At 43.7% G+C, this 16523-nt stretch overlaps 1 protein-coding gene across 1 annotated transcript in view; it reads right to left on the bottom strand.

The window, feature by feature from the left end:
• Positions 1-11685, bottom strand: part of LOC113011578 (NACHT, LRR and PYD domains-containing protein 12-like) — a gene marked incomplete at its 5' end in the record, with an annotated part of 68381 nt that extends 56696 nt beyond the window's left edge. The window contains 2 exons of the mRNA XM_026151124.1: positions 11398-11547; positions 11660-11685. Of these exons, the coding sequence (XP_026006909.1) occupies positions 11398-11547; positions 11660-11685 (176 nt within the window). The remainder of the gene's footprint in view (positions 1-11397; positions 11548-11659) is intronic.
• Positions 11686-16523: the final 4838 nt, after the last annotated feature.

The following is a 16523-nucleotide window of genomic DNA, read 5'->3' as shown; positions in this document are numbered from 1 at the left end:
ATTCTTTCCCAGCCTCACATGCTGCTTCCTGTCCGTCAGGAAGTCAGTGATCCACCGGCAGATGGGATCAGGCACATTCATCTGGGAAAGCTTGCCTTGGAGATGGTCTGGAAGGATGGTGTTGAAGGCAGAGCTGAAGTCCACAAACAGGATCCTGGCGTAGGTTCCTGGGGAGTCCAGATGCTGCAGGATGAAGTGTAGGGCCATGTTGATGGCGTCATCTACAGACCTGTTGGCTCTGTATGCAAACTGCAGGGGGTCCAGGAGGGGGGCCGTGAGGGTCTTGAGATGGGAGAGAACTAGGCGCTCAAATGACTTCATGACCACAGATGTCAGAGCCACGGGTCTGTAGTCATTTAGTCCAGTGATCCTAGGTTTCTTGGGGACAGGGATTATGGTAGAGGACTTAAAGCAGGCAGGCACATGACATGCCTGCAGTGAGGAGTTAAAAATGCCAGAAAACACTGGGGCCAGCTCGTTTGCACAGTGTCTGAGGGTGGCAGGAGACACGCCGTCTGGGCCGGGAGCTTTTCGAGCATTCAGACTCTTAAACTGCTTCCTCACATCTGCTTCATGAATATGAAGAGTTGTGGTCGGGGGGGGGGGGTGGTGTGAAATCCTCTTTTGTGTGGGGTGAGGAGGGGGGTGTTGTAGGTGAACAGTTTGAAGGTGGTGATGGTTCTATGGAGGGGGGAGAGGTGGGGGAATTAGTGTCCAAAGTGTCTCTATTGTTGGGGCCGTTGGAGGTGTGAAGGCTGCCTGATGGCTCGTCAAAACGGCAATAGAAGTCGTTAAGGGTGTTGGCCAAGAGCAAGTCGTCAGTGGCGTGGGGGGTTTTAGGCTTGTAGTTTGTGATATTCCTAAAACCTTTCCACACAGAGGCCGAGTCATTCTCTGAGATCTGCTGCTGCATCTTCTCAGAGTGCTGATGTTTAGCAATGTCCACTTCTTTAGTGAACCTGTACTTGGCCTCTCTGTAGCAGTCCCTGTCTCCGCTTCTGAACGCCTTTCTCTTTTCCAGCCACAGCTTTTTGAGTTTAGGAGTAAACCAGGGTTTGTCATTGTTATAACTCATCCTGGTGCGTGATGGCACAATGCTGTCCTCACAGAAGTGGATATAGGAGGTGACAGTGTCCGTAAACTCGTCCAAGCTGTTAGAAGCAGCCTTCATTGTGTCCCAGTCTGTGGTCTCCAAACACGTGCGAAGTTCCTCCACAGCCTCGTTGCTCCACAGTTTTTTAGTCCTCACGACAGGTTTGGAGAGCTTCAGCCTCTGCCTGTACGCGGGGATCAGGTGGATCATGACGTGATCAGAAAGTCCGAGTGAAGCGCGGGGCACCGCGCGATAGGCCGTGCTGTAGCAGTGGTCCAATGTCCTCTCCTCTCTGGTCGGGCATTTAATATACTGCTTGTATTTCGGAAGCTCATGGCTCAGATTGGCTTTGTTAAAGACCCCAAGAGCAATGATGAGAGAGTCCGGGTATGTCCGCTCCATGTGGAGAATCTGCTCCGCGAGTGCGCACTGAGCTGCTTGCGCATCCGCGTCTGGCGGGATGTAAACAGCGGCCAGGATGAATGAAGCAAACTCCCGCGGAGAATAAAACGGTTTGCAGTGAATAAAAAGGTATTCCAGAGAGGGAGAGCAGTGCTGAGCAATCACTGTTACGTCTGTGCACCAGCCACTATTAATGTAGAAGCAGACACCTCCACCTTTTGTTTTACCGGAGAGAGAGGCCTGCCGGTCCGTGCGCAGCAGATGGAAGCCCTCCAGCTTAAGCGCGCAGTCCAGGATGTTCTCACTGAGCCACGACTCCGTAAAACATAAGACACAGGAGGAGGCAAAGTCTCTGTTCATGCTTCTCATCAGGGCCAGTTCGTCTATCTTATTCCTGAGTGAGCGTACATTGGAAAGGAAGATCCCCGGAAGGGCCGTTCTCAGTCCGCGTCTCCTCAAACGCACGAGTACGCCGGCTCGCTTACCTCTCTTTGGACGTCTCACTTGCCTGATCAGAGTCTGCAGTAAATCTGCCGCAGATGCGACAAATATTGGAAATAAATCCACAGGCGTTGTAGTCCTGCAGTTAAGGAGCTCTTCTCTGGTGTAAGAATATCCAGAGGAGTGCCCAGACACAGAAGAAATGCACAAAAATAAAACAAAAGTAACGCACTGAAGCACCAGGGCATCCATACGCGGCACCATCTTGGTGAGAGAGCTTCATGCAATCCCACACATGGTTACAGGGGCCGGACTTTCTCACCAAACCCATGGAAGAGTGACCAGAAGAGGTGCACCCAGTTGAAGGCTTGACTACAGATGACCCAGAGGTAAAGGGTAACCTGGTGTGTGCTAGTACAATCAAGGAATGTGAAGATGTAGTGCTGGAGTTCCTGCAGTACTTCTCATCCTGGTTTAAAATTAAAAGGGCAGGGGCATGGATGCTTAAAGTCAAGAGCATTCTGCTGCAATTGTGTCGCAAAAGGAAGGAGTTGTGTGCTGTTAAAACACAACCTGAAGTCGAGAGGGATATGGAAGGTTTCAAGGACAGCCTGTTTCAAGGGGACACCAACAAGCTAACGGTAGAGAACCTTGCGAAGGCTGAAGAAGCAATCATTCGCTACTGTCAGAGGAAGACATTTCCTAAGGAGATCAGCGCACTTTCTAAAGGTCAGGGGGTGAAGAGGACTTGTAGGCTTTTCAAACTGAGTCCAGTACTTGAACAAGGCATCCTTAGGGTTGGAGGGCGACTCAGCAGAGCAGCACTACCCGAGGAGGCTAAGCGGCCAGCAATCCTGAGCAAGGATCTTCACGTCACGAAGCTTATCCTCAGAGAAATACATGAGAACTTGGCTCATAGTGGTCGCAATCATGTTATCTCCAAGTTGAGAACAAAGTTTTGGGTACCCGGTGCCAACTCTGCAGTACGAAAAATAGTCGCTAGGTGTATTGCCTGTCGGCGTGAGCATGGAGTTGCAGGACAGCAGCAAATGGCCCACCTACCCCGAGACAGAGTTCTGCCAGATGACCCTCCGTTTACTAACTGCGGAGTGGACTACTTTGGTCCGTTCGAGATCAAACGTGGTCGAAGTACGGTGAAGAGGTATGGAGTCATTTTCACCTGCCTAACTACTCCTGCAATACACTTGGAGATGGCAGCCTCGCTGGACACAGATTCCTTCATCCATGCTCTCCGTCTTCATAGCCAGACGAGGCCAGATAAAGACCCTTCGTTCTGACAATGGAACTAACTTCATTGGTGCAGAGCGTGAACTTAAAAGAGCCATTGCTGAATGGAATGTGTCCAAAATTGAAGACCACCTAAAACAACAAGGTATTCAGTGGACGTTCAACCCTCCCTCAGGACCCTATCATGGAGGGGTCTGGGAGAGATTGATCAAGTCCGTGAAGAAAATCCTAAACGTTACCTTGAGGCTGCAGACACTGGATGAAGAGAGCCTGCATACACTTCGGTGTGAGGCGGAGGCCGTTATTAACAGTCGGCCAATAACCAAAGCGTCCAGTGATCCAAATGATCTGGAAGTACTCACTCCCAATCACCTGTTGCTGCTCAGGAACAAACCATCGCTTCCTCCCAGACTGTTCGACAGGCAAGATCTCTACGCAAGAGGAAGATGGAAGCAAGTGCAATACATGTCGGAAATATTCTGGAAACGATGGGCAAGGGAATATTTGCCGCAACTTCAAGAGAGGCAAAGGTGGACACGTCCATGTCGCAACTTTTTGGTTGGAGACATTGTGCTTATTGTTGACGATACAGCCCCACGCAACTCTTGGATTACAAGGAAAGTAATCCATACTATCTCAGACAAGGCTGGAATGGTTCGGCAGGTTAGGATCAAAACCAAGACGAGTGTACTGGACAGGCCCATTACGAAGATTTGCCTTCTGCAGGAATCGGACTGAAGTAATCAACTGCAGAGACTGAAGTTTTTGTACTTTGGCTCCACAAGTGTAATATGGTAATTGTGTAATAGAGTCACAATTAGGGACCGGTATGTGGCAGCCAAGTTAAGATAGTTCATATGTTTTAGTATTTATATTTCGCTGTTGTTAAGCTTGTTTGTGTAATTAATAATTTTAGGAAATAGATGCATGTTTATGGTGGAACTAGGTTACGTAGTACCATGAATACATGTGCCTTAAAGACTCGTGTTTATAGTAAAATCCAGGCATCACGGATGTATGCAAATTAGTGCATGCGGTGCGGGAGGGGAGAGAGAGAGAAAAGAAGTTAACACGGCATAAGCGATACGGGGGCAGAAGGGTAGAACAGAGCCACACGGTTTTCCTACCATAGTAGGTTATTTTGTTGAGGATAAGTTAAACCTGACCACTCCTGTAAGATGCAAAAACCTTTGAATACATTTTTGGTTACATCTTTTCACATCGGAGTCCCGTGGAGTTCTTTTTCCTCTTCAAACTGACGTACGCGAGTGAACCACGGGAAAACTGGTCTCACGGCTTACACACCCATCCCTATCCCCGTGTCTCCGTTTAAGGTTTCAGGTTAGTTTTGTAGTTTTTCAGTAGAGGTTATCTTAGCTTCTGCACAGGCCATCTCCACTGCACTTCACCGTTTCAATAAAGCTCACTAACTTCACAGCAGTGTCGGCATCTTGGGTCCTTTATTAAATTCAACATGGCTCGCCCCGCTAGCCGTGACATAAGATGTGAAAACAATATCCAAAAAACATGAGGGACAAACAGGGAATAGTTTTAAGGTGCAGGGCCAACAAACTGAGTCTAGCCATGAACTCAGAGTTGATTGAATTAGCATTTTGAATTGGCTGATCTGACCAATCAGGTCTATGTTCACTTTGAGTTAAGATTATACGTGATTAATGTAAAAGAAAAAAGCCATCATCAGCAAGTGATTCTGATTTAGCAGGTTTTCAAATCTAAACGGTACCCATCCCTAGCTGGCTGTAGTTAAACCTTTACTTAAAAAGCATCCCTAGACCCAGCTGTCTTAGCTAATTATAGGCCGATCTCCAACCTGACAATCCTTGAAAGAGTAGTTGGGGGGAGACAATCAGAGGGGCAGTGTGATGATCTTAGGTTACAAACTACTGCAGTCAAGTCATTAAGGGAGACAGGATCAAACTGCTCTAAGACAGCTGAGCACACAGGAGAAAGACTCGGATCTGAGGCAGCAGTCGGCGAGACAAGAGCCCTAATAGATAGAAGCTTGTTGTTAAAAATGCTAAAAAATCATCACAAATACTTGGTGAAGAAATGACTCCGACATTATCACGTCAACGAAGAAAGCGATTGAGGACATTAAAAAGTACCTGAGGCCTGTGACTGTTTACTGACACTAAGTTTAAGACAAACTGTGTCTGCAGGTTTTACAGCTTCTTGGTGAGCAGAAAGACAGAAAGTCCTTAAAATCTGTAGAGAAACATACAATCTGTCCTTTTTCCATCTCCTTTCAGCGCGTCTACAGTCACACCTAAGGGAACGCGTATGTTCATTCAACCACAGCTCTGATAAATGCTTAGCGCACAGAGTCCTGAACGGAGCAATAGAGTCCAAAATATCAGTGCAGGTAGAATGAAGAAAGTCTGAAAGGTCCTCAACACTTTAACATCTGGAGTTCATTATTCCAGAGTCCATAAAGGCAGCAGAAAAAGCGGCGCTGTTAGAGCATTAAGCGCTCGCTTTTTACGCGCTGAGGCGCATGGCTTATCTACCGAGCAGCGCAGTGTTACAGTGAACAACACAGGAAAATGATCGGAGATGCCCAACTCAAATATTTCTGTGATGCACACATCCAGCCCGTGGGAACGCTCCAAGTCTAGTGTGTGACCTTTTTCATGAGTGGGACCAGTAACCCACTGGGTCAAGTTAAAAGAGTCAATAATATTTAAAAAGTCCCTGACCAGAAGTTTAGAGTCACAGCAGACATGGATGTTGAAATCACCAAGGCAGCATCATCAGAAGACATAGCACACCCAGCTCTATCTGTCCATGAAGCCAGATAACACACACCAATGAGTTAAACTGCAGGAATGTCTTAAAGACATAAAGACCTGGATGGCCGCTAACTTTCTGCTTCTTAATTCAGATCAAACTGAGGTTATTGTACTCGGCCCTGAAAACCTTAGAAATATGGTATCTAAGCAGATTCTTACTCTGGATGGCATTACCTTGGCCTCCAGTAATGCTGTGAGGAACCTTGGAGTCATTTTTGACCAGGACATGTCCTTCAACGCACATATTAAACAAATATGTAAAACTGCGTTCTTCCATTTGTGCAACATCTCTAAAATTAGAAATATCCTGTCTCAGAGTGACGCTGAAAAACTAGTTCATGCATTTATTACTTCCAGGCTGGACTACTGTAATTCATTATTATCAGGAAGTCCTAAAAACTCCCTGAAAAGCCTTCAGCTAATCCAAAATGCTGCAGCAGGAGTCCTGACAGGGACTAGAAAGAGAGAGCAGATTTCTCCTGTTTTGGCTTCCTGTTAAATCCAGAATTCAAAATCCTGCTCCTCACATACAAGGTCTTAAATAATCAGGTGCCATCTTATCTTAATGACCTTGTAGTAGTGATGTGTGATATCACTGATTTTCTTTCCGATCTGATACCAAGTAATATTCAGGGTGGTATCGACGATACTGATCTGATATCTATACTTGGTACAAAAACTTATTTTATTTATTGTATCTCAAATTATAGCGTCATAATGATTACAGGACATCAGATTACTTGTTCTTATCACTTAATAATGCAGAGTTCATCATATAGAAATAAAAAAACTGAAGTTGTGCGCTGTTTGAACACCTTGCCTGCCTGCAGCACTAAAGGACTCCGTGAGAGACGTCTGTCTCGCCCTAGTAGCGTCGTCCCTGTCCCTGTCCTCCTCTTCAGTTCCCCTCAACATACGCTCGTCATATTCTGTGATATGATTTACTCTGAGGTGTTTGAGAAGGTTAGTGATGTTGCCACAACCATACAGGCCAACCCTCCCGATTTTTCCGGGAGAATACCAAATTTCAGTGCCCCTGCCGAAAATCTCCCGGAGCCACCATTCTCCCGAATTTCTCCCGATTTTCCACCCGGACAACAAAATTGAAAAACCATATCGCAGAATTCATAGCGCGGCCCAGCCAATTCTAGTTTGCAACAATGCAACTACTACTGCAGTGACTTAGTTTTAATATTACTCTTATTTATCTTTCTGGGTCGCAAAAAACTTTTAACATGTTTTCAGGTGAGAATGTAGCTGTGTAAACTTCAAATATCTGAGCCGACCGACACATCGTCTTCAAACCCCCACGGTCTTTCGCTACTCGGGTTAAACATCATATATAAGTCACTTTGATAACTTAAAAATGTTATTGTTTGGCTTTTTCAGTGTTTTATTTGTTCGTGAGTAAATCAGTTGGGCTGAGATTAAAGTTATTAGATTAGATTAAATTAAATTTAACTTTATTAATCCTCCGGGGTTTTCACACAGCTGAATAAACGTCAAACAGAAAACTGATTATACAGAAGAGTTTACATCAGCGCCCGGTTATATTTTAGATAGCAAGGAGCAGACGGCAGAGTTTCACTCCACCGAGGGAGCTCGTGACGTACTACCCGGCTTTCTTTAGACTGAGAAGGCCGCGTCCTACTGTCATGGTCCTGGTTCGTTGACCCAGCGTTTTGTGTTTGTGAAGTTTGGTGTATATTCAGCCCTACCTGTGTCTGTCCTTGGTGCTCTGTTCATGTCCCAGTGTTGTGTTGTAAATCAGTCTGTTTGTTTCCTGCTTTACTTTGAAGGCTTGTGTCCTAGCTTTACTTTGAAGGCTTGTGTCCTAGATTTCCTGTTTTGTTCTGAAAGTCTGTGTCTGTTGTCACAGTGTCATTGTGTCATTGTGTTCAGCTTGTGTCCTCCAGTCATCATGTGTATTCAGATCAGCTGTTCTTCCCTCCTGTGTGCGATTACCTGATTACCTTGTGTGTGTGTGTGTGTGTGTGTGTGTGTGTATATATAGTGGGTGTGTGTATATATAGTGGGTGTCGGTCTGTGTTCGTTGTCGGCTCGTCTGCGTTCTTCTGCATTCATCCGTGTATCTCTGCATTTTTGGTATCCTCCGTCAGTCTGCGTCTCTCTGCCTTTCACCCCGTGTCCTGAGGATTTCTAGTTGCTCTTTAGTTTTCCCAGTTTAGGTTTCCGTTACTTTGTCTCATGATTCGTTGTCTGTTCCTGCCACTGTCACCTGTAAATAAACTCTCACTCATATCATCAGTCGGCTGTCTGCATTTTGGGTCCTCCTTTTCCTCCACACCACACGGCTCAACCCGCCAGCCGTGACACCTACGGTGGAAGCAGCCTCTGAATTTGGACATCCACGCTGTTTCCGGGCTGGCCAATAATAACGGTCACATTTAACGTATTTTATCTGATAAATAAACCCTGTAAAATGTATTTACACCCCCCCCCCCCAACGGTCCTTTTGAATGTCTCGCTAGTATGGCCACAACACCTCACTCTTGGAGCACTTTTTTGCCACATGTATCGCAAACCACGTCTCAGCTGTTTGTGGAGGTAAAATAAGTCCGCACATGACTCCGATTACGCTCAGCCATTGTTGTGAGTGAGCGTGCTGGGGCTGCGAGACATTTATACAGCCGTATTTCGCACATGACTATAAAGGAACTGGTTGTGGATTTCGGGAGGTCCAGAGAAGGTCCACTGCCAGTTCAGATAGAGGGAGAGGAGGTGGTCAACACATACAAGTACCTCGGGCTGTGGGTGGACAACAAACTGGACTGGTCATGCAACACGCAGCACCTGTATAAAAAAGGCCAAAGCCGACTGTACTTCCTCAGGAGGCTGAGGTCTTTCAACATCTGCAGGAAGCTCCTGAGGATGTTTTACCAGTCAGTGGTTGCTGGAGTACTTTTCTATGCTGTGGTGTGCTGGGGGAGCAGCACAGCAAAGAAGGACTCATCCAGGCAGTGCTTTGCTACTGGAAACTGAATTTCCCGGAGGAACCCACCCAAGGGATTAATAAAGTTTCATCTAATCTAATCTAATCTAATCTAATCTAATCTAATCTAAAAGTCGGAAATACGGCTCCTTTGAATGTAGACAATCCAAATGTTATAGTGTCTTTCCACTGTGTTCCAGTTAATGATAAACTACAAATTTACCCTAAATTACTAAAATATCGATATTTTTATGTGAGAATCGATTCTAGAACTTAAATGATTGGTATCGGAGGAATCGATATTTCAGGATCGATCCACACATCACTACCTTGTAGTACCATATCAGCCTATTAGAGCACTTCGCTCTCGCTCTGCAGGCCTACTTGTTGTTCCTAGAGTATTTAAAAGTAGAATGGGAGGCAGAGCCTTCAGTTTTCAGGCCCCTCTTCTGTGGAACCAGCTTCCAGTTTGGATTCAGGAGACAGACACTATCTCTACTTTCAAGATTAGGCTTAAAACTTTCTTCTTACTTAACGATTAAGTCCCTGTATTCCACCGTTATATGGAAATCAGCCATTATAACTTGTGTCAAATCTACTTGTACCTCACAGTTTTCTAAGCACACAGAGAGCAGTAAACCTCAGAGCAGCCGCACATCAGACTGTGCAAAAAATCTAGAAGAGAAAATATTTCGACCCATTTCTAAATGATTCTTGTGACCATGCTGCACCACAACACCTGATCTCTGGTTTCCTGACCTCTTCAATCCCACTTTAATACTTGACTAAACTCATTTTCCTGTTTAGGTGTTGAGGCAAAGCCGCCCATCTACAATGCAGGCAACAGCAAACGGAGCTATTTTCTACTTTTGTGCTACAAAATGTTCAAGCTGATTAAATTAATTAGAATAAAAGTTCAGATAATTTTCTCATATTAATGTTGGAGGTAGAAATTCAGGTAACTTTGCACAAAAACTGGCAGAAATTTCCTTCAAAGATGGAGTTTTTACTTTAATACTGTGAGTACATTTCAGAGCCTGTACTCTTTTACCTTTACTTGAGTAAAGAAGCTGAATCAGTATTTCAGCTTTAAGAGGGTATTTTAACACAAACATCAGTCCTTCTACTTCAGTATGTTTGACACTTTGTTTACGCCTGAATTAACTTTACTGTTAACGAGTTTTCATGTTTCTGTAATCCACCAGTGTGCTCATGCTTTTTTAAGTGAAAACATATTTTTAATGATCAAATATAATTATTTTTGTTATTTGTGGATTTTAAATGTCCTTGACAGAGACAGATGATGATCATTATCCTGCACTGTGGTCTCAGGTTTGGTCGAGCTAGCACAAAGAATGGCTATGTTGAACTTCCTCCTGGGATCTACACTAAGAAGTGAGTCCAACATTAGCAGGGTCTCTTTCCTTTATCTGGATTCACTTTAGCATTCACAGTCACGTGAAGCTTGTTATTAACTCGATAAGTCAACCCAGGCTTTCAGCTGAGCGCTCACATGAAACACATGGTGTTGGCAGCATCTGATCAATCATATTCATGGAGACGTGTATCAGCAACAGAGCAGCTGAGTTTGCAGAAGGAAGTCAAACTAAACCACAGGAACAATATGAAGAGATTACACACATAATAAAATACTAGCAGTAACACAGCTGCTGCAGACAAATCAGTCGTGTGATCGTGTGTGAGAGGAGAAGGACTGTAAAGGAGTTTGGTGTTAAAAGCTCTGTATGAATGTGGGAGACTTTGAAGGGCTTTAAAAAGGCCAATATAAAATAAAAGGCAGCAAAATTGCTGAGTGTGAAAGTCACCAGACTTATCAGAGCTCTGTGATTAAGACCTGTAAGAACACCTATTTGTACTTGTTGGCATTATATCAAACACACACGTATATTAAGCCTTTGTTTGAACTCTGGTTGAATTTGTTACTTTCAGACTGTGAAACATCACAGAGGCTGCAGCTGCAGATCTTTTATTCACCTGGAAATTTACTTTAAATGTTAGATGGAAAATGTATTGCTCAGTTTCACCAAAGTAAGAACAAGAATCCATAAACCTTCATAAAGACAAACATCTCCCAGAACATTGAGCTGCTGAAGTGTCACTGAAGGGAAAAACTATTTGTCCTCCTCCATCCAGCAACACCTGAAACACCTGAGTGGAAGCTCCTCCCTACACTGTGTTTGAAGCAAAGCACAAAGGAGACACCTGCTGGAGCAGCTGGAGTCCTACAGACACTCAGCCTCTTCACTACACAAACACCTCCTACAACATCCACTCTTTCCACTCTGACTGCTGTGTTTGTGGAAACACTCCAACACACACCGCTTCACACACCAACATAGAAATGTGTGTGAAAAAGAGCTGAGCTGATATTAAACATGAGGATTTATTCAAAAATACAGAGTCAGGAACAACATCTAGACACACATTACCTCTCAGCAGCAGAAGAACAGCCTTTAAAGTCTTCACCAAAATCCTTCGACCTGTTGCTCTTTAAGGAAACACAGCTGGGTTCAGGTCCAGGCTCTGGATTAGTTTCAGGGTTATGTCCAGCTGAGCCTGGTACGCCCCACAGCTCTGGGCTGTAAAACAACACACACCGAGGTATGAGTGTGAATAATGATGGAGCAGTGATGTGAGTGCTGAGCTGTGACATGGAGAAGAGTCATGGACAGTTAGAGATGGTCATCTCACCTCTGAGCTTTGGTCTGGCTCTCATGTTCCCCACACAGAGTGCTTTTAGAGGGAGGGACTCCCTCCTCTCTGTCCTCACACTGATCCATGCTGCTCAATCCACATCAGCTCACACACACTTTCTACCTTCACCTGCAGAGGAAACACAAATCATTCATGTGCACATAAACCAAAATCCTCCTTTCTATCATGTGTGTTGTCCAAATATCAGCTGAATGCAGTCAGACAGCAGTGTGAGGCACAGGAAGCTGCCATCAGCTGCTCTACTTCTACTTCAGTCCACTAGATGGAGCCATGAAGCACACATGATGCATTCACTGACACACACTGATTCACTGTGACTGGAAGTTTAAGTACATTAAGCCTCCACTCATCTACATTGTGCTTACAACCCACTGCCCCCCATCTCCCACCCCCATCAACCTCCTGGGGACAGGAATGACTGGAACTGAATTGGAAACGGGCGTAATCAAACATAAATCTGTTATTCTTATCCAACCTGTCTGCCTGGACACAGTTTGCTGACCAATCATGGAGCCTATGATTCGCTTGGACAACAACTTCATGAATGTGGAAATGAAACTGAGTGTCAGCTGAGTGTCGAGCAGAAGAGGAGTCAGAGAAAAGTGACAGAGCTGCTGACTTTACAAAGAAAACTAAAACCATGTTGAAGAGATTAAACAGATAATACAAGCTAACAACAACACAGCTGCTGCTGCAGACAAAACACATGTATGAGTGTGTGACAGGAAAAGCACTGAACAGAAGTTTACTATTAAAAATGCAGCATGTTGTAAAAAGTTTGGTCAGTGAGACTGAAAAATGGCTGCATGAGTTACTATTGTGAACAAACCCCTATAAGAACCCTGATATTACCTGAATAAGATCAAATCCTGATACATAGCGCAGACCTTGGTAAGAGATACGGTCCAACTGGAATATAAACCTTTGGTGTGTTTAATCCAGTCAGTCTCTGAGTAACTCCACTCCTCTGCTTTCTGTTGGAAGAGAAACGAAAGTTTGTAGCACGATCCTTTTCCTCAGAGGCCTGTGTTGGATTTATATTACATCTAAGATAAAAAATAATTCACAAAGTCTGCTCTGTCCTCCTGTCCTCCCTGCAGTCTCTGTGAGCTCCGCAGAGTGATTATAAAGACCCGGAGCTCAGAGTTTCTCCAACACCGTGGTCAAGTGTGAGCCACGCCTGCCACCCGTTATCTGTCAAACTTGAGCTTCAACGCTAAGTTTTACGGTAGTGCTGCTTCTTATCCCTTTTTGCTGATCACACACATAACAACACACATGATTTTCAGGAAGTTAACAGAAATTAAGCCACAGTGTCATTTGTTTTTCACTCAAGTTGTCTTTTCTTCTTAATTTTTCTGGTAATGCTTCTTCATTCATGATTCATTCAAATCTAAAATTACTTCAACAAATGTAAAATATTTCTGAAAATCATCTTTTATATTTGAAATTCAGTTCTCATTTGGCTCAGCTGCTCTTTCATGCATCCATAGTTTCACCTCATTTGTATGAAGCACTTTGAATGCTCAGATGCTCGGACTGATGTTTGTGTTAACCCTTGTATGGTGTTCGGGTCTGTGAGACCCGTTTTCAGTTTTTTTCAAAAGAAAAATTAAACAATGAATTATTTTTTCAACCTGAAATTCATTGGCTTTGGCTTATTTTCTGTGAAGAACATAAATCCGAACTAATTTTCAATGACCTCATACTGTACCTCCCCCCACGCATTTACATTACATACAAGGTGTTCGGGTCCACTGGACCCAGGTCTAATAAAAGTGTTGAAAGTGTAGGTCCTGTGTTCCCACACTTTGTCTTCCTCCTTTCTGGTGCTGCTGATAGTGTTTTCTTCCCCTCCTGCTCCCGCACAAAGTTGCAACATTGTTGAAAATTCAACTACCAACACCGTCTGCTCTGACATTCCCACACATTTTACCCTCTGTCTTGAGGGATCCAAATTTTATTTTCTCATACCCTGTCCCACCTGCAAATTAGGGGCATAATACTATAAAAAGGAATTTGTCAGTGTGGTTCTTTATCACAACTGATCAAGATGGCAAAAGATTATCTGCTGCGAGGGCCATCCAATTGATTTTCAGAATCAGAATCAGAATCAGAATGGGGTTTATTGCCAAATGTTGAGCAGGTTTACAACATTAGGAAATTGCTGCGGTGCTTCAGTGCAAACATAGTGTCATAAATTGCGCTTAAATAGACATGAAAAAATAAAAGTAAGAATAAGAATTAAAAGTGCTACGTAGAAGACATATACATATATATTTTGGAAGAGAGAGAGGCTTCGGATGATGATGTTGACAAAGAGGTTTCAGAATATTTCACATTTCTGAAAATTCAGAGTCTGACAGTGACTTTGAAGAAGAGGATGAGGTTGAGCACCATTTAGTAACAAAAGGAAGACGAGCACCCCATCTGCAGCCAGCTCCAGGACCAGAACAAGCCCACCAGACAGCAAGTGAAGAAATATGGATGTCAATAACTGGTGAAAATGAATGGTCTTCTTGCCCAAGAAATGAGCCACCCTGCAGAGCTGTTACTGTGATAAGCCAGGGCCAACACGGCTGACAGTTACTCATGTGCAGGACATCAAGTTTTCATTTGAGCTTTTCATCCCAGATTCCATCCAGAAAATTATTCTGGATTGCAGTAATCTAGAAGGAAGGTGTGTTTTTGGAGAGAGGTGGAAGGAGATGGACCAAATTCATCTAAGAACCCCAAAGGCCTACTTTGGGCTTCTTATCCTTGCAGGAGTTTTCAGGTCCAAAGGGGAATCCACAGAATCCCTGTGGGATGCAGAAACTGGCAAGAACCTTTCCGTGCATCAATGTCTCTAAAAACTTCCACAAAATTTCCAGGATTATCCGTTTTGATAACCGAGACGACAGACTAGCTCGACGGCAGAGAGACAAGCTAGCTGCCATCAGGACAGTGTGGGATAAGTGTGTGCACCACCTCCCCCTGTTTTACATCCCTGGGCCTAATGTCACCATTGATGAGCAGCTGATGTTAGGATCGCTGTTCCCTCCAGGTACTCCGGCTTCCTCCCACCGTCCAAAGACATGCAGCTTGTGGGGATATTTAGTTAGATAATCCAAATTGCTACTAGGTGTGAATGTGCGAGTAAATGTGAGTGCGAATCGTTGTCTACCCCTGTGTGTTGGCCCTGCGACAGATTGGCGACCTGTCCAGGGTGTACCCCGCCTCTCGCCCTATGACAGCTGGGATAGGCTCCAGCGCCCCCGCAACCCTGAAAAGGATAAGCTGAAGCTGATGGAGGATCGCTGTTTTTTTCCTCAGGGTTTTGTGATGCCTTTTTGTTTTTGAGAGTCTTTTGTGTTTTAGTTTGGCTCTTTGTATATAAGGATGGTTAATAGTTTGCTTTAGGATTTACTATATCCCATGGACCCTGTTTTAATATTGTAGTTTGTCTTCTTGGTTTTGTAACACTAAATATCTGCTTTTGTGATCCCTTTCTGTACTTCAGTTATGTCCCTTTGTCTGTCTTGTCTCTCTGTTTGTCTGTCATTGTCTGATTTCCCCATCTGTCATGTTTCCCATTCACTTATATTTTCCTTTCTGTTTTCTACATGTCTGCGTATGTCTCTGTGTATCATTTCCTCTTTTTTTATCGTCTCATGTCTTGTGAACTTAGCTTTGAGTTTTACTTCCCCCATTTGGTTAATGATTTGTTCCCATCAGTGTCTCAGTCTCGTCTGCATTTATCTAGCTCATGTTCCCCTGTCCAGTCTGTTCTCCTCTATGTAATTTAAGCCTTGTTCTCCATGTTGTCCTGTTTTATCGTTTTAACTGTTGCTTCCTGTGACTATTGTAGTTTTCTCCTGCATCATGTCTCTCACCCGTTGCCTCTCGTCTCATTATCCAGTGTGTATTTATTGTCCCCGTCTTCTTGTGTACTTTGTGCTTTCCTTGCTCTGTGTTCCCATGGTTTCGGGGGCGGTGGTGTGGGATTGATTAAGGAAATGGCTGAGTTAATAGGAATGACCAAAATGAGAAAAATAAATCGATCTTCAATAAGAGAAAGGATTATTCTAAGAAGGAATATTTTTGATGGATCAGAATTATATAATGAAATATGAACAAAATCTTTTGTTAATCATTGTTTATTAACTGAACCTTGTTGAATTTGAGTAGAACTGTTTTTTAATTTGGCAGAAACACGGCAGCAGTTTGAAATGAAACTATCCAGGCTGTAGAGTAGACGAGCAAAGTCAAGAATCCACTGAGATTTTCATGACAATAACTGAGAAGGATTTCTTAAATGAATTGTTGATACGCTGTTATAATAATCCACTGAGCTTATTGAATATGGGGAGAAATGTCCTTTAATGTGCAATCACACAGTGGGCTGAGATGAAACTGCACACAGTGTGGGCGTCCAAGAAGAGAAATCAGTTAGAAATTTAGTGTCAGCTAGTAAGCAAGAATTTAAAAAATATTTTTACAGATATCAAATTTGTTCTGTTATATAAAACTGTAATTTATACAAGTCAGGTGGATCATCAACGATCATCAATCAGTGCAGTACCAGCAAAATTCAGACAGACACACAAACACACACATGCACAATTTTACTGTCTTAACACAGTATCATAAATCTAATTAGAATATGCTATAGTCCTTTAAATACATATTTAAATATATTTCAAAAATATATTACAGCTTTTTTCAGTCTGTTGAACAAAAATCCCCAAAGAAGAAGAAGCACTACCATAAACCTTTGTGTAAAAGTGCAAGAAAGTTTAAGAGGCTTACAAATGACGGCTCACATAACTGCGGTGTTACAAGTCAACCTCGTTCATAT

Source organism: Astatotilapia calliptera, chromosome 19, assembly GCF_900246225.1.
Source record: "Astatotilapia calliptera chromosome 19, fAstCal1.2, whole genome shotgun sequence".
In the NCBI taxonomy this organism is placed as follows: domain Eukaryota; kingdom Metazoa; phylum Chordata; class Actinopteri; order Cichliformes; family Cichlidae; genus Astatotilapia; species Astatotilapia calliptera.
Note: the sequence above shows the minus strand (reverse complement) of the source record. Positions and strands in the feature narration are given on the sequence as shown.